We start from the raw sequence: 18,699 nt of genomic DNA on the forward strand, positions 1-18,699 counted from the left end.
TAGGTGAGTTGTCTTGTCCTCTGCTAGTGTAGGTGAGTTGTCTTGTCCTCTGCTAGTGTAGGTGAGTTGTCTTGTCCTCTGCTAGTGTAGGTGAGTTGTCTTGTCCTCTGCTAGTGTAGGTGAGTTGTCTTGTCCTCTGCTAGTGTAGGTGAGTTGTCTTGTCCTCTGCTAGTGTAGGTGAGTTGTCTTGTTAGTGTAGGTGAGTTGTCTTGTCCTCTGCTAGTGTAGGTGAGTTGTCTTGTCCTCTGCTAGTGTAGGTGAGTTGTCTTGTCCTCTGCTAGTGTAGGTGAGTTGTCTTGTCCTCTGCTAGTGTAGGTGAGTTGTCTTGTCCTCTGCTAGTGTAGGTGAGTTGTCTTGTCCTCTGCTAGTGTAGGTGAGTTGTCTTGTCCTCTGCTAGTGTAGGTGAGTTGTCTTGTCCCTCTGCTAGTGTAGGTGAGTTGTCTTGTCAAGCGCCTCACACGTCAAAGTGTGACATCTGAAGATTCTTGGTTTTTATGACGTAATACAGATACTGCGTCCCTGTAGCGGGAAGGCAAATATATCCACTCTGGAGCTCGGCCCACCGGTCTCTCTGGCCTGGAGTGTTTGCCAGACCAACTAAATAGAAGCCAGATATAATGACCCAGTCAGACGGTATGCACTGAGGTCCGTTTGTTACTGGCCTGGAATGAACCGGTGTTTCAATATAATTTTATGTAATGCAGCCACACTTGGGTGAATCAGACGATAGGGAAGCAGGGCTTTTTGGCCACTGAGCAACTCCACTGGAGCAGTTTGGGATATTGGGTGCCTTGCTCAAGGGCATCTCAATGGTAGTTGCAGTCACTAGCCTGCTTCTCTAACCTTAAAGGTCACTTCATTTTCCAGACGTAACGTACACAGGTCTGTGCATGACTGAAAATTATGCAATAGTGGACCTCAGCATGCGTCCGCATAGGCATGTTGGTGCACCAGTTGTTCTGTCTGCATGTAGACCTGGCATTCGCTACACCATGATGCTACATTTACTTTGGGACAGTGATGTTAGAATGTGTGAAAATAAATAAGTGAGCACGTGTGTTTGGAGAGACTTTACTGAATGAAATGCCCCTCAGAGAGAGAGAGAGGCATGCAGACCAGAAGGCCCTGTGTTCAGCCATGTGTGGAAAACTGGCTTACAGCCAACATCAACCCCGGCCCCCCTCTCTCTCTTTCTCTCTCCCCTCCCCTCTCTCTTTTTCTCTCCCCTCCCCTCTTTCTCTCTCTTACTCTCTTTCCCTCCCCCCTCTGTTTATTTGTCTCTTTCTCTGACTCTGTCTTTCTCTCCCTTTCTATCTCTTTCTCACTCTCACTGTGTTTGTCTGTCTGTGTGTGTGTCTCTTTCTTTCTTTCTGTCCGTGTTTGTTTGTCTCTCTTTCTCTCTCTCTCCCTCTGTGTATGTGTCTATCTATCTATCTCTCTCTATCCCTCTGTGTATGTGTGTATCTCTCTCTCTCCCTCTGTGTATGTGTCTCTCTCTCTCTCTCTTGTGATTCTGATTCCACATGCTTGGTTGGTCCAGTAAGAAATCACCAGAACTCCTTGTGCTCCTGCTCCTCCTTGTGGAGAGGAACAGAGGGTCAGTCAGTCTCTCTCTCTCTCTCTCTTTCTCTCTCTCTCTCGCTCTCTCCCTACTTGATCAATCAAGGTTATAAATCACGTAAAGTTAATGAATAGATATCTCACTGGATACCAAGACGTTTTTGATTCCACCCTTTTCCACTCAGTAGAATCGCTCTGCCTCTCCACAAGGACTACAATGATTATGTAAAAAGCCTTCGTCCAACCTCCTTAAAAGGGCAGGTTCGCTGTTGTTGAACCCAGGCCCTATTTAAACATCTGGCATGATATTGACTAGTGCAGGCCATCATTTCACTGATTGAATCCAAGTGTTTTGGCACTTCAAATGGCAAAGCTATGATGCATGTCCTCAACAGGAAACTCATAGTAGAATCAGATGTCTTCATATGTTTTATTGAGGACATTATTCAATGTTTCATTATGATGAGTTGCATATGCCTTGTGCTGTCTTAAGCCTTTCATACCTACCACTGTAGGTGTTGCCTAGTTACATAGGTAGCTGGCCTAACTTTTATATTTTATACTTAAATGCATGTGAAATGTGTCTGTCCAGACACATTCAGTGTTGCCTAGTTACATAGGTAGCTGGCCTAACTTTAATATTTTATACTTTTGTGTTTTATACTAAAGCGATGAGTGAAACGATGGCATATCACATCATTATACAGAGAAGACTTCCCAATCAATCAATCAATCTAAAAATGCCACGCTGACGTCCTATCTCCATTCATTCTCTCTCTCTCTCTCTCTCTCTACAGTGAGGACTACAAGTCCCAGTTCATCAACAGGAACCTTCAGGCCTACAGCACGCACCCCCTGCTGGTCCAGCCGTGCCACTACGCCGGAGACCCCCACTGGGTGAGCGACACGGAGACCTCGACGCAGTGGGACGACGACTCTGTGCGCACCGACTGGAGGGGCTCCCACAAGACCCTGAAGGGAGCCCCGCCGGCGGAGATGCTGTCGAACGCCTACAGGGACGAACTTTAGACGGCCGCCGTTTCTCAAGACTTATTGGATCTTTTGCAGTCTTTTTTTTTTACTTGGGGACCATCGAGGAATACATTCGCCACGTTCACGGCCACCATTTGATTTAAGACCCATACTAGAGTGCCTCGTTTCTACACCAGAAGACCAGCATGGGGACGGCTCAGCAGTGTCCCAGAGCCGGCCACCCCAGGAAGAGTCGTGAGGAATACGGTTTCTGGAGAGGTTAAAGGTCAAGGGGTCACGAGGCAACAGCTGCTGAGAAAAGTAACAGGAAAGGAGAATGTATGTTTGAGGCTCAAACTCTCTCTCTCTCTTTCTCTCTCTCTCTCTCTCTCTCTCTCTCTCTCTCTCTCTCTCTCTCTCTCTCTCTCTCTCTCTCTCTCTCTCTCTCTAATCCATGTCCTGTTGGCATTAACTGACCTGACCCTGGGTTTTCCAAAAGCATCCTCAGATGGAGAGCACACAGACCAGACCATGGTTTTTAGGTGATTTGTCACAGGAGCGGACAACTACTTGTTAGATTTGCCATGCAGGTGTCAAGAGGTGTATGTCCAATCCAATGGAATTTCCTAAAGATTGTCACTGTGACAACTCAACAGTCCCAAGAATTATACCGTGCATTGGTTTTCTCCTCCATAACGCTAAGGGCATCTTTGTTCCTGGGTCTAATAGTATTTGCATAATTTAGGGATGCAACGATACTGGTATTGGATATTGGTCCCATACCAGGCAACAAAATAGGTATTGGAGAATTTCCCAGATACAAAAGTTAGATGCCAAGAAACCTGTCTAACATGCCAGAAATCAAAGCAAAGTGACTTGAGTTGCTGCATGTTTGACATGTTTGAAGAATGTTAGATCTCTCTAATGGATATGAATCCCAATTGTTTTTGTACAGTGACCCCAAACAGATGGTCTAAGCCGAGGGTCCACACTGCCAGTGGAACAGCTGCATGAGCGCCGCAGGACGTCTTCTTGTGGAACCATGTTAACAGGTTAGAGCAGTGGCCATGTTAATGAGTTAGAGCAGCCACACAGTGACCATGTTAACAGGTTAGAGCAGTGGCCATGTTAATGAGTTAGAGCTGTGACCATGTTAACAGGTTAGAGCAGCCACACAGTGACCATGTTAACAGGTTAGAGCAGCCACACAGTGACCATGTTAATGAGTTAGAGCAGCCACACAGTGACCATGTTAACAGGTTAGAGCAGTGGCCATGTTAATGAGTTAGAGCTGTGACCATGTTAACAGGTTAGAGCAGCCACACAGTGACCATGTTAACAGGTTAGAGCAGCCACACAGTGACCATGTTAACAGGTTAGAGCAGCCACACAGTGACCATGTTAACAGGTTAGAGCAGCCACACAGTGACCATCTTAACAGGTTAGAGCAGCTACACAGTGACCATGTTAACAGGTTAGAGCAGCCACACAGTGACCATGTTAACAGGTTAGAGCAGCTACACAGTGACCATGTTAACAGGTTAGAGCAGCTACACAGTGACCATGTTAACAGGTTAGAGCAGCCACATAGTGACCATGTTAACAGGTTAGCACTCTGTGAAAAAGCTCTGCTGACGATGTTGTCTGTGTGGACACCATCACGTGTGCGAGGCGCTGGCAGTGTGTCCCCGTCGAGGCTTAGTACTGTTGAGTAAAAGCAAGGATCGGACCAGTGCTCTGTATTGGCGGATATTGAAAGTGTGCGGTCCTGAATCTCTTATCGGCAGTGAGAAAGTGGTATTGGTCCATCCCTAGTATAATTCATCATGTCTGCTGTAACGTGCTTGAGGTGCCAGGAGGGTGGGGCTTGAGGTACCAGGAGGGTGGGGCTTACCACACCAGGACAGTTAAGACAGGCAAGTTGACCTTCAAAGAAAAAGAAAATTCCAAGCAAATTAAAACAAACACTAACTAATTGTTTGCAAATACTATTTGAGCCACGTCTGTTGTGATTGTGAATAATATGGAACAAACCTAATCACCGTCACGTGATGTTTTTGGGTAACCCAGTCCTCTCCTTAGTGCATTGAAGCTGGATCTAGAGACTTGCAAGACCTACTATACCAACGTGTGCCTGGACGTGCATGTTTTTCCTCAGACTCGTGCTGTTGAATCAGCGTTTCATTTCTCTCTTTTTTTTGTTGTTGCTCGAGGCATGTGTTCGATTTTAACTCTGCACAAGTTAGAATCGCAATGTTAGAATATTATGTGTAATAATGTGTACCTGTAGTGTATTTGTGGTATAATACCACAGTGTGTCTCCCACCACTGGGCCGGCTGCGAGTATGTGGTGTTGTTAGTGTTGGTACCAGTGGAGAGCAGCGCTGCAGCGTCTACATGCCGTCTCAGAAATCCTTTCCACCACGCCTACAAAAGACACCCTGGGAGTGAGGAACACTGGTATACTGTATGCGTGTGTGAATGTGTTTCTTATGGTGGTGTGTTCTGATTGGTACCATTAACACGGCCTGTACGAGGAAGAGGAGGGGAAAGGCCCTTTACAAGGACTATCGTTGTTGTATATCTGTATTATAAGGATAATCTTGGTTCTTTTATAATAGGGACAATGTCTGTAAATTTTCTGTTCGCCACTCCAATGCCTGCACTGTTCACAACACACACAATATGTATATTCAGTCAGTCAGTCACCCATTCATCCATGGACTGTTCACAGCCCTGATCATTTACTGTAGACAGTTTCAGTGGAATTGGACTGCAGTTGATTTCCTGCAGTTGTTTGACAGGAAATCAAATGTTTAGCCAATTAAAATAGCTATGTAGTCAAGTTGAAACCGTCTATAAGGCAGGGAATGTCTTTAGCCCCAAACCCAAAGGAGAAGTGAAATCTTCAGCGCAACTTGAGTGTCCTTGTAAATTAATGTGATATCAACCTGCAGTGGACCACAAGCTGCTCTTGCAGATCTAGAGCTACTAGTGTTGTGATTCTGGACTCCCGTTACGAGGGCAATCCAGTCGCATACTGCCCTCATCTGGTTTGGTTTAGGTTTGCGGCGGTCGACACGTGCCACTTGGTTGACACTTATTACCCAACATGCCTTGCAGTGCAGTGAATGCATAGCTGTTCAGTGTGGGTGACACTAGTGGGATGGGAGCTGCTGACCCTGGCTGTGTCAGCGCCACCTTGTACCCATTGACTACACATGGACTTTTTTCATGTGTTCATTTTTCTACTATAAATAAATAAATAGTGTGAAATATTTTTCTTCTATTCTGGTGTGTCCTGGAGTCACACTATGATGACAATCATGTTTTTTTTCTGCATGAAAACACATGGATTTTTAATCCAGTGTAAACTAGATGAGGTATTTTCATTGCTTGGTTTAACATCAACAAAGACTCACATGTTGAGCACATACTGTAGATCCTGGGGGCTCATTTTATAAAAAGGTTCTTACAGAACCCAATTTTATGGGAAACTAAAACAATCTATCATTACCTAAAAAAAGTATAGATATTATAGGCATGATTTCCATCTGTTCATCTTTGAAATGATGAGTGAATCTAGGATAACGTCAGAGCATTTAGAATAGATAAATGAGGCCCCTGGTTTCTTAACCGACAAGCCGAAACGCATCACAATCATGTTTCCGATGGATCCCCAGTGTAGCAACTTGTTTGAACCCTTTCACTACAGAAGGTTAACCCTTTACTAACCGTCTGTAGTGTGATAGTAAAGGGTTAACCCTTTGTCGTGTGGCAGTGAAAGGGTTAACCTTCTGTATTGTCACAGCGAAAGGGTTAACCGTTTAGTAGTGAATGGGTTAATGAGGCAGAACAATTAGACAATCGCATACTTCCGGCCGGGCATAGTGTTAAGAATCAGATTTTCTCTACCTGTATGAATCCAGCCATATAGATCCATTGTGGTCTGTTTTCATGTATTCATATTCAACTAAACACAACATGTATTATAGTCGCCTATGTCTAATTTATTTGCTGTGTCTTCTTTGATGTGGTTGACTCAACAGGCATCGATCATGCGATCGTCAGATTTCTGCTTCTTCCATCAAAAATCCTGATGGCGGGTGTTGTGGGTCTTCTGCCACAAAGAAATGTATACACAGGCGCACAAAATGTCAGTTTTTTAACCTTTTATGGCACAGATGCAATCTTATGGATATCTAAACTTTTAGACTGTTTAGACATCCATGTACCAGGAGTATGTACCATGTACCTTTTTTTTTTAGCAATCAATCATCATTCAGAAAAACTCATGTATCCCTTTAAGGGATGTGTCAGTGAGAATGTAGCAAACTATTCAATAAAATCTACCTTTTTCACTTTTTAATTTTCATTGTATGGGTATGTATGTGTGTTTCACTTAGAAATCTAATTTCAAAACATACAATTTCTGGAGTGAGAACGAAGCTTGGTTATGTCATCATGAGGGAAGATTTTGTAACAAATAACAGGGCTTCTTGTGATGACAAGAACCCACCACAAGAGGGCAGAATATGATTCTTCAGAAAGTCCTCGTTCTTTGCTGGGCCAGACAACAGCACTTTGCCTAGGAATACTGGGAGAATATTAACTAGTCGTCTGTCTATTTACATTGCCTCAAACTTTCAAAGGTACTGTCTTTGTGTGTCACAACTTCTGTAAGATAATTTCCAGAGTTTCATACGTCATCAGAACACACAAATGATATGAAACAAATGATGATTGTGTGAAATAACGTAGATTTGCCACCAGTGCTTGTTATCTAATCTAGTTTGCTCTAACTTGTGTGTTATTTGATTTGATTTATCGGGCATTTGTAGGAAATGCATGATAAAAAGCACAGGGAGCAAATGAGGCGAATGCCTGGACATTGGCCTGCTGGAAAGGTTTTATAATCAGGAATAGATTAGACAAGAACGGAAACAACATCAAGACAGACAACTTTACATCAGCAGTTAAAACTATTAGCTAGAAATGTGTAAAACATACAAAATATATAAGTACTCAATTTGATGGAGGGGTGAGATTAGGTTATTGGATATTGTAGTGTAATCAATTCAAATGATATTACATTTGGTCTTTGCACAATGTGGGTGAGTGAATAAGCACATGTGCTTGAAACAAGTAAAATGATCTGCCAGTGCAGTAAGCAAATTTGGCTTGGTAAGATTTCTTGAAATAAGTCAAACATATCTAGGGTTCTCTCTACTGATTGGATAAAGTGGGATGCGATACCAGAACATGTATTGTCTGTTTACTGCAGAGTGGAGGGACTGGGAGACCAATGTTATTGACCAAACACTATATCGGTGATGGCTGTTGGAATGTAGAGCTACTCAAAATGTATTTTAACAAAATAAATACAACTTACAGCATCTTTAAGAAGACACTTGAAAATGTTTGAATGATCCACATCACACACCTCCCAGCCAGCCAATACACTCATTAGTTCACTTGAGTCACTCAGTCTTTTATTCCTAATAATATTAAAGTCCCCAAAACCTTTTTATCCATAGCTAAACTTGAACCAACTTATAATAGAAAAAACACAATGTAATGAAAAATCTGTGCTGAACAGCTCAGACATATTTACATAGTTATGTACAGGGCTACTTATTTCGTAACCAGAGGTGCGTTGCTCATGGGACGGGGTTGCACAACGTGCAGCTTTTGTGAGCAGAAGCGTGTGCACGCAGGAATGCGCTGCACTCGACTGATTCGCCAACTCGCTAAGTACCCAATGGCTACTTTGCATATCAATAGCGCCGGTCGTCAGGTGTGTTCAAATACGTTCTCAGGCTGCGGTTACACTAGGGCCAGTTTCGTTTTCAGTTTCGTTTTTCAGAACGCTACGTAATGGCAGGCAAGTTAGACATCGTTTTGTCTCCTGACCACCGAGTGATGTATATACATGTAGTACAATGCCAAAGCAGTAGGTGGCGATCCAGCTCTTGGTACTGTAGCCGTGGCCCGTTCCTTGGTCATCGCGGGCCCTCTCTCAGGCGCACGGGTCTCTGTGGCTGTTCCCTGTTCTGGGACAGCCGCTGATGGTTTGGCTGTTGAGAGGGTGAGTCTGGAGGGGATGGGTCTTGACCCTTCTGTGGTCGACACCATCCGGAACGCGCATGCTCCCTCCACTATCACGGTTTACGCGGGTAGGTGGCATACTTTCCAAGAGTGGTGTAAGGTGGGGGGCTTGGACCCGGTGTCCTGCCCCCTGGACGCTGTCCTTTCCTTCCTTCAGTCTATTTTGGGTAGACTGTCGGCCTCGACGGTGAGGGTATATGCCGCGGCTATATCCTCTTGTCATGTGGGGTTTGAGGGCGGTACGTTGTTCAGCCACCCTCTTGTGAAGCGTTTCCTGCTTGGCGCTCGGCGTCTCAAGCCGGTGGAACGTTCTCTGTCTCCGAGTTGGGACCTCCAACTGGTCCTCGGCCGGTTGTCTGAGGCCCCGTTTGAGCCTCTTGAGCTGGCGTCTTTGGAACAGCTGTCCTTCAAGACTGCATTCCTGCTGGCCACCACCTCTGCTAAACGCGTGGGTGAGCTGTGTGCTCTCTCGGTGCGGCCTGAGTGCTTGTATATTCGTGTCAATAGCGGTGCGACTCTGAGGCCTAATCCAGTCTTCGTGCCAAAGAATATCCGGAGCTCTTTTCGCTCCAGGGATATTGTGGTTCAGGCGTTTCATCCGCCTCCTCACGCTGGTGAGTTAGAGGCGAGCCTTCACCTGTCGTGTCCCGTCCGGGCTTTGGGGGTTTACCTCAGTCGGACTCTGGACCTCAGGGCTACCGATCAGCTCTTTGTTTGTTACGGTGGCCCTCGCGCTGGTAAGGCACTGTCCAAGCAGCGCCTGTGACATTGGTTGTGCAAGGGCATTGCCCTTTGCTACACGTTGGCTGGGCTGGCCCCCCCTGGGGGTGTCAGGGCGCACTCCACTCGTGGTGTGGCGGCCTCTGCCGCCTTGTTAGGGGGGGCCTCGGTGGAGGACATCTGTGCTGCGGCCTCCTGGTTCTCCCTGGGTCCCTTCGTTAGGTTTTACCTCATGGACATGACTGGTGGGTTAGCGGGGGTGTGTGGGTGTGTGCCACGGGGTGATGTGTCACACGTGGTCCCGCCTGTGCTGTGCGTTTTTAGGGGTCTCTAGTTCCCTCTTTTTTCGCACTTTGGTGGAGTTGACTGCCGCACCCCCTTCACTAGGACGGGCGGGTGGACGGGACTCCCCTCCCCCCTGGTAGTAGGGATTGCGGGTCCTCAGGGGGTACACTTGTCGGGCCACACGTCTGCTCTGCCCCATATCTCATTATGGCGAAGAGCGAGACGCGAGGCCAGTAATGCTATAAAACGAAAGGTTATCCTATAACCTAGTTATATGAATACTGGCTGAGCGTCTCGCTCTTAGCGCCCAGAGGTCCCTTGGTTGGGTTTTCTATGTTGGAAACTTTTTCCCGAGGAGGGGGGAGTGTGACCATGTCTGGTGTCTTATAGGAGGACACTGGGGCGGGGCCTGGTCAGGTGCATGGGTGCATTGTTTTGTTAATGAGCACAGTAGGTGCTGGAGATAAGATATATATCTCATTATGGCGAAGAGCGAGACGCTCGGCCAGTATTCATATAACTAGGTTATAGGATAACCTTTCGTTACCAAATATGGTTCGCTGCCCGATAAAGGGTTGTCAACATATTACATGTTAAAATACCTCCAAACCATTTATTTGGTATCTCCAAAAAAAAATCATGGTCTTTCAATCGTTCTTTTTTATCACTACCATTACATTACAATTGGTGTCATGGTTTAAATTATATTATATTATGATATTAACATCAGGTCAGTACATGTATAAGTTATATTGGCGGCACAGTGGTGTAGTGGTTAACACTGTCGCCTCACAGTAAGAAGGTCCAGGGTTCGATTCCCGCTTGGGGACCAGGTTTCCGCGATTCCAGGTACCCAGGTGGGGGATCTCCCAGGCCTTTCTGTGTGGAGTTTGCATGTTCTCCCCGTGCTCGCAAGGGTCCCCCCCCCCCCCGTTAAGAGAAACCCAATGGAAAAACATGCACAACAGATCACTGTCGTGTCCCTGACGAAGACGGGCAGGAGCACTTGGATTGGTCCCCGGGCGCGGCCCTCGCCGACGCCCTGTCTGCTCCCGGCAGCCCTTGGGGGGAAGGACGACGGGATGCGTTAAGAGCAGAGCTCAATTGCATCGGCGACCCTGAGAAAAACAATTGCGTGTGTGTATTCCTCTGTGTGTGTGCCGCCCATTGCATGTCGTTGTGTCGTTGCATGCCGAATAAAGACCTCTCTCTAAAGAGGTCCTGCATTATTATTATTATATTATTATTGTGTTGTATTTGTATTGAGGTGTGTCACCTTTAATAATAAACCCCTTTTTGTTTCCCCCTTCTCAGGTGTCACCGTCCCTTTCTGTAGAATGTGCTGATTGCCAGATGATGGTGGCAGCTGAGGGCAATCACGCCTTAAGGGGCGGGTGGATGAAACCTGGGATGCTACACACACTCGGGCGCCTTTTGTCATTGGGCCTAACAAAATAAATTGTTTGGTTCCTGTTGGTTGTCAGTTAAGGCCATGGGTAGGTAGGGAATTTTTTTTTTTTTTTGGATGGGGGATTTCTTTATTGAATTAACATTTTCATGACAACATGGATGCATGTACTCTGCCAGCATGTTTAATATCCATAATATAAAATACAAAGACACTGTACTACAAAAGTACAATGTACAAAGATAGTAGTACATGCCACCCCTAAATACTACTCAATATCCTGACGTCAGAGAGCTGTGCAAATATTGTGAAATACTTGATTTTTTTTATATATTCTCATTATTGACATGGACTGCACTTTTTGACTAAGATTTAACTAAACTTTATTACAAAAAAATATATATATATATTTTAAATTCGTTTTCTTTTTTTAACTCATAAAATAAATTTGGGTCACACCTAAATCGGCAGGGTCGGTCGGCAACCGGAACCAAACCATTTATTTTTTGTATGGCCTTGCCACTGACCTGAGTGGAGTGTTGGGTTGCCTATTTGCCACTGTTGTGTGGAGCGATATTGTGTTGGTCATCTTGCTTGTGTGTGTAAATTCACACTGCTACTTATAGTAGCTTAATTGTGTCCTTCCTGGGGTTGCTAACCAGGTAAGGTTTTGTTGTGTCTTATGGCACTCTGCTGTTTTTGAATAGCCGTATTGTATTTTGTATTATTGCTGGGTGGTTCCCAGGTTGCCCCATGTGGCTTTTTGCTTGTGTCCTGTGACACTTCTATAACGTGTGTTTGTTTAGTGTTTTACCTTTGTTTAGCGTTTGTCTGTTTATCTTCATATATTCCTGCTTTGTTTCCCTTCCCTTGTGGCACTATTGTTGTGGGTTTCATTCCCCTTTTTGTGTAATAAATATAATTTATTTTGGAAAACGTATTGTTTATTCCTGCCGGGACTTGTGCTTAAAGCACTCACTGGACGGGTTGGCTTCACAACGACTCGGTCCAGGTATTTCTGTTATTAGAACTTTGTTTGTGACACATGATATCATCGAAGTACAAGATTGGTACCATGCTGATACATTACTTTTATCGTGACAATACCGTGGTAAATAACGTATAATAACTTGTACAATGGCCGGTACCATAACATGGCCGGTACCATGGTAAAAACTAAACGCAATATCAAACTACCATGATACCTTTTTGTAAGGTTCTGCTCTCTATATACTGTTTAAGATTAACAATGTACTGTATCATTAAACCATATCTTATATGTATCAGGTAGAATAAAAAAACACACACGCACCACTGAAAAAAGTTACTGTATGTCTTAAAACAATGCTTTATTGATTTATCTTTTATTAGATATACTTCTATGTTGTAGTTATATTTATTCTACCCTGTAGAAATGGTCAGAATACAGAAACGCACAATTTCTAACAGTTGACAACATGACAACACAAAGCCGTATGTCATTTATTATGCAGTAGAACAAGTGACAGCTGTCGGAGCTATGCTATGCTAGAATCTGACAGCTCGTAGTAGCCAAACATTTATCAATGAAACCCCAAACAGGGCGTCTCCTCTCAGCCCAACCCCAAAACCAACCTCCTTAAAGTGACAGTGCCCAATCAACACATCAATACAATACCATGGTGAATTATGTCTCTAGAACCCACTACAACCCCATATTCTAATTGAAACCTTGAAAGAACTGCCTCTACCCAGAGTTAACATTGTAAATTGTATATTGCATAGTAGTGTATATAAGAACCAGTTTCTCCGGAACCTAGCATGTCTTTTTTTTTACCATGCATATCTTGTGTCTTATCTATTTTATTTTTTCTATGCCTATTTTTATTCTATTTTATTATTGTATTTTGCACAATCAATGCGGGCATGACCACCCGCATTTCACTGTATGCCCTGGTATGTATGTGACAAATAAACCTCTTGATTCTTGATTCTTGTACTGTTCAGAAACAGCACCTTGAAAGAATTGCCTCTACCCAGACTGTTCAGAAACAGCACCAGTAGGTAAGCCGACCAGTTCAGCACCTTCATTGATTTACAAGACTCAGGGATTGTGGAATTGTGTACATGTGTGCTTGTGTTTATGTGTGCATACAGTGTGTGTGTGTGTGTGTGTGCGCGGGGGGGGGGGGGGGTTGCACATACATTTGTTTTTATTTTTTATAATATGACATGGTCCGCTCAACAACTACAACTTAGTAATGTGACATCTTTAATACAATTTATCTGAAAGCCGTTTAGTTTTCTGTTTTCACTAAATAGAGCTAGGTCTTGTGTTTTGTGTCATGTCATTGTTGTTGTTGTTGTTGTTGTTATTGTTGTTGTAGTGATGTTTATTGTGATTATGTCCTGTCAGACTGTCATGTAATGTTGTGTTTGGTGTGTCGACCCCAGGGAGAGTAGCTGCTTCTTCTGCTGGAGATACAAATATAAATGAATAATAGATTAAATTAAATGTAGCTACAGTATGTGCATTTGCTGACCTTTTTCAGAATAGGGGTCACTCGGCGGTCAGGTGGCGTAGCGGAGATTGTGTTCGTCACCAACGCCGGAGACGCTGGATTCGCCTGTTCGAATCCAGCTCCCGGCGTGTCACCAGCTTGGCTGGCCGTTCACACTAATACAATTGGCAGTATTAGAGGGTGGGAAAGCTGGCGGGGTGGGTCCGGGTCGTTGTAAACAGCGACTCCTACAGTTCGGTCGGGGCGCCTGCTCAGCGCGGATAGGATCTAAGGGGGGTAGTGTGATCCTTCCACACGTTACACCCTCTCAGTGAGAGTCCGCGCTGCCAAGTGAAAAGAAGCGGTTGATTGGCTAGACGTGTGTCGGAGGAAGCACGCGATAGCCTCCACTCTCCCAGACCGACTGTGGGGGGTAAGTGCGCAGCGACCAGGAAGGGGATTGGGAATTGGCATAACGACTAACATTGGGATGGGAGAAAATCGGAGGAAAAAGGAGGGGGAAAAAGATCAATAAAAAAAAATAATAGGGGTCACTTGATATGTACATAAGAATAGGTATTGGTCCGAATATAAGACGACCCTGATTATACGATTTTTGGACAAATACTTTATTTGGAGACCAAATCTTGTTTTTATAAAGGAAATAATTGTATTTGAAAATAATGATAATAAAACACTTTATTACATGTTTTATTCAATATAGGCAAGGTGCATTCAAAGTGTCGATGATCAATGTGCCACTGGTGCGTGCATGGGGAGACCAGGGACGTGCACAGGACTTTAGAGGGGCAGGTGCTCAAAGGCTGAAAAGGGCACTATACCTGTGTGTGTGCGAACTGAGCGAGCGCATGTAGCCCTTTTTGGGCGGGGGGCCCCCCTTTTTATGCTTTTGGGGGGGTTTTGGTGATCGAATATTGAACTATAATAATCAGTGCAGGAGCTCACTTATCCTTGAAAGACACTTTTATCACTGACTTAAAAGGCCCATACATCTCCATAAATGTTCAGGGGGGAGGGAATAAGTGCTTACCCTACAGACCCCAAGAAGTGCTGTATATTCTGTATTGTTTAATATAAATGATTTTTTTTTATTCCAATCCAGATTTGTATTTGAGATTCCCAAATCCCATCGGACTTGACTTCTTCGTGTCCCTCAGTGAGTGTAATACCAGCATTCAACTGTATGCGCCACAGCGGTTTCTATCATCAACATCATCACCACCCACACTATGCATAAAATATATAGGTCCGTGGAGAGGCACGCTGAGGAGGCCGTGCAAACTGCAATGGAATACGGGGCATCTCTCTCTCTTTACCTAATATTTTGATTCTATCCTGAAAATTTTCAGCTGGAAGGGCAGTCTATATGCAAAAAAAAGAAAAGAAAAAAGATAATAAAATAAAAATACATTTAAATGGCACTTTTTTATGAGGCACAAAAGGGCAGGTGCTCGAGCACCCCTTGGGCTCTATGTGTGCCTGGGGGAGACTATCGGGAGAGGCGAGTTGGGAACCCGACGGCACACAGGGCGCAGGGTGACACCTCCGTACTGGTTGGGTTTGGGTTGGACAGGCGGGCTCGCCCAGTCCTCCGCTCCGTCTACCTATACCCCCCTCCACTCTCGAACGTGTGGCAGCTGCGGCCGGAAAGCTGTAGGGGACCTGGACCAGACCTGTAATGCGACTATTTTAAAGTGACAAGTAAAAAGCCGCTGAGAGGGCTTGGGCAGGGAGAGCTGTCCGACACGCGAGTCCAATGAATGAGCCTGAATCCGTATAGCTGCAGTTCAAGGTTTTTTATTGAGCCTTCGGTTACATGCTCTTGCAGATGGTATATGGATTTCGATGGTAACTGAGTAACGTAGCGCGGTCAACAGAAATATAGGCACCCTGCCTCACCCTCTCTCTGTAACAAACAAACACTGAGTGGTTCCCAGGCACAGGTGATATTAATTACCCTTCTTCCCAGGTGACGCACCCACACCTCCAGACAGACACACCCACCACCACTGGTGACAAAATGACATACACCTCCCTGCTCCCACAAGACCCCCTGTCCATGTTCTCCTTGCCTATTCCATGGTGCATTGGAACTTGGTCACATCCACTCACAGCATGAGCTGGTAACAGTTTGAGGCATAGTTCTCCAAGTGTGTCTACTGTATAGCTCACATGTGAGACAGCTCTTTCCTGGCATGTATGAATGAATGAATGTCCTGGAGGCAGTGAGGGGTTGGCCGTAGTAGCAGCATAATGTAAACATCCATGTTGTCTGCAATGCTTCCCCTCCTCAGTTGCTGCATAAATAGCCTGCACTACTACAATTTCATCTGCCTCATCATGGATAGTCTTTAGATCCTGATATAGTGATGCCAGCTGCTGATATGGGGGTAGGGTCCTGGCCAGTAATGACTAGTTTGCTCTGGTATACTCCAGGAACAGTGGCTTCAGTCAAGCGTTTCTACTATGATCTGGGATGTTCTCAGAACTTGGTTCTGAGGGGGAGTGGAGAGTTGGAAGACAGTTGTAACACCTTGTAGCCACCAGATCCTCTCGCCTTGTGAATAGAACACTGTAATGATGTACGTGGTAAGACTTTGTAGTGATGTAGTAGGTAAGTAAGAAGACTCAGGATACTCAACTTGTCGCATGGTACACAGACTTCTTCTGTTCTAACCTGTATGCTCAACATGGCATTCTATGAACTGCGCCCCTAGCGGAGGCTTTAGGAAGTACAGCGTCAACATGCATTAAAGAACACAACAAACACTTTGTGCTAAACTCAATGTACCCATCAAACACAAGATAAACATCTCCAATTCTGGCCATGGGGCATCCAGAATAGTACAGTCCATCTGGTCAGCATTCCTTACTGACACCTCAACCTTAATTTTCTTCCTCAAATTTGCTTTGGACTTTCCTATCCCTTCCCCCAAGTCATCAAACAGAGCTATCAGGGTGGATTGGTTGCAACTCTCTTCTCAATAGTATTCCAGTATCCCTGAGGTAACGACATTAAATTCAGCAACTTGCTCCTCAGATTTTCTTATTGCCTTGTCAACACGTGGTAGGGGTGGAGCTGGACTCTCTAGCGGAGATGGCGGAGAGGAGGAGCCTCGCTAAGCTCCATGCCATCAGGGACAACCCCTCCCACCCACTATACACAGACATGGCTGACAGAAGGAGCACGTTCAGTGCTGCCACCTCTCATCTCCACCATTAGTTGGCTGCACACACATGACGGCATATTTTCAGGGTTTCTGGTTGAAAATAATGGGTTAGAATACTTTTATAAAATATGAGGATTTTTGGTCAATATTGCCTAATAGGGAAAAGATTGGCTCATCACATTTTTGTAATTGAGAGGCATCTTCATGTAACGGAGGTACCGCAGTCTATCCACAGTCACAAGGTACAAGTAGTGAAGTGGCTGTGGACATTAAGCGGTACTGCAAGTAAACTCACTCCCCAGAGGCATCCAGACCCAGTAGCAAGAAGTGAATTCACCTCTTGGTACAGTGGTCTGTGATGTCGCCCCCGGTGCGGGAGACCGGGGTTCAACTCCCACTCAGGGCAATCCCTTAACAGGGGTCGAATCGAAATACACAATGCAGTAAGATCACACCGGCTACATTCACATAATACCCCTGTAATACAAATTGATCAAGAATATAGACTGCATTTTTGGCCAATAAAAAAAACGTTATACCCTTGCAAGGTTCATCCAAAAAAGGCCCTTTGTCTGCCTGACTACCCGGGTTGTGCAAGACAACCCCTGTACAAGGCGTGCGACCAGAAGCTTGTTATTCCATCCTCGGAATGGCAAGAAAAGTATGGAGAAGTGAACGGATGCCGCTCTGCTCTCCCTCAACACCCATGATAGAAATTGCCTTGTTTTTTCAATGTGTATATAATGTAAATATCTGTAGATGACAGCATCTGCTATTAGATCTCAGATGAGGAGGACAGTATCAGTCGTGTGTGCTTTCAAGTTAGACTGGGAAGCCACAGGCTAATAGCAGCAGATGAGCCATGGGCTGGGCTCCAAGGTCGGCAGGTTGGTAACATCAACAACTGATAGCACTGGTGGGGGGAGGTTTGGTCAGAGAGAGAGAAGCCGTAGCTATGGGGAGAAAAGGGACATTTAGTGTGTCAAAGACCAGACTGCCGTTGCCATGGTATCATGTCACTTAGTAACGAGAAAAGGGGACGGGCCCCCGTTGCTAGGGGAAAGACGTTATGAGCTGTGAGTTTCTTCCGGGGTAAATTAGACTAAGACACGAGGCGGAGACGAGCAGACGCGTTGACAGAGACTTTGAAACTATCCCTCCTCCCCTCGCGGGGGGGAGGAAGGGAATGCCACGACATCGCTAGCTTCGGCTAACAGGGAAGGGTTTTGGCTAACGACGAGGCCTCAACCACCATTGTCTCTTTGTCGGATCTTCAAACAGAACCTGCATGCAGTCGGCCACAGGACAAGTGCTGGAACCTCTTGTCGCTCTTGTTTTGATTTATTCTCTCCTTAAAGTATATCCTCAGTTGACGCCTGGCGTCTGTTTTGTTATCGTTACAGTATCTTGCTCTGGTGATTCTTATATTAAAAAGAACACACATTTTGAGAAGAGCAACCACATCTCTGTCTCCTTATTCCTTCTACTATTGGAACTCAATTCCTACCTTGAACCGTAACACAGGGTGCTTTACACTACAGCATAACATATAAAATAAATGACACCAATAACAGACAGCAGTTAAAAACAGTGAACCAAATAAAATAAAATAATTTAAATAAAATCATCAGTCAATAACTAAAAACTATAGGAACACAGTGTTGAAGTCAGAGGTTCTGTGTAGGATTGTTAGTAACTGTCTAACTGCATATATAACTGTTTCCACTAGAGGGCGCTCTAGGCGGAGCCACTCAAGAACACCACCACGTGGCGAGTATAAATAGAGATGTCTCCTCCTACTCTACCTCTTTCCCCCCAGCCTCTCAGTGAGAGGAGAACTCTAGAACTGCTGCTCATACCATGTGAATAAATAAACCACGCCGGTTAAAGGCTAAAGATAGAAACTGTCGTGGAATATATTATCATGTCCTTATAGATCTGTGTTGAGATATCATGTTATACAGCTTGACTGTTT

At 44.9% G+C, this 18,699-nt stretch overlaps 1 protein-coding gene across 4 annotated transcripts in view; it reads left to right on the forward strand.

Annotated features, from left to right (window-relative positions):
• Positions 1–11,070, forward strand: part of cercam (cerebral endothelial cell adhesion molecule) — a 42,679-nt gene extending 31,609 nt beyond the window's left edge. Inside the window, exons 12-13 of one of the 4 annotated variants that reach the window (XR_014620287.1) lie at positions 2,358–2,871; positions 10,960–11,070. Coding sequence is in view for 1 of the 4 variants with exons in the window: in XM_084325438.1 (XP_084181564.1) it covers positions 2,358–2,589 (232 nt within the window). In the remaining 3 variants the exon portion in view is untranslated. Of the gene's footprint in view, positions 1–2,357; positions 5,813–10,959 lie in introns of those variants that run through there. The other 3 variants (XR_014620288.1, XR_014620289.1, XM_084325438.1) reach the window with 3 other exon arrangements.
• The last annotated feature ends 7,629 nt before the right edge of the window (positions 11,071–18,699 follow it).

Source organism: Notolepis coatsorum, assembly GCF_963971535.1.
Source record: "Notolepis coatsorum genome assembly, chromosome: 11".
Taxonomy (NCBI): domain Eukaryota; kingdom Metazoa; phylum Chordata; class Actinopteri; order Aulopiformes; family Paralepididae; genus Notolepis; species Notolepis coatsorum.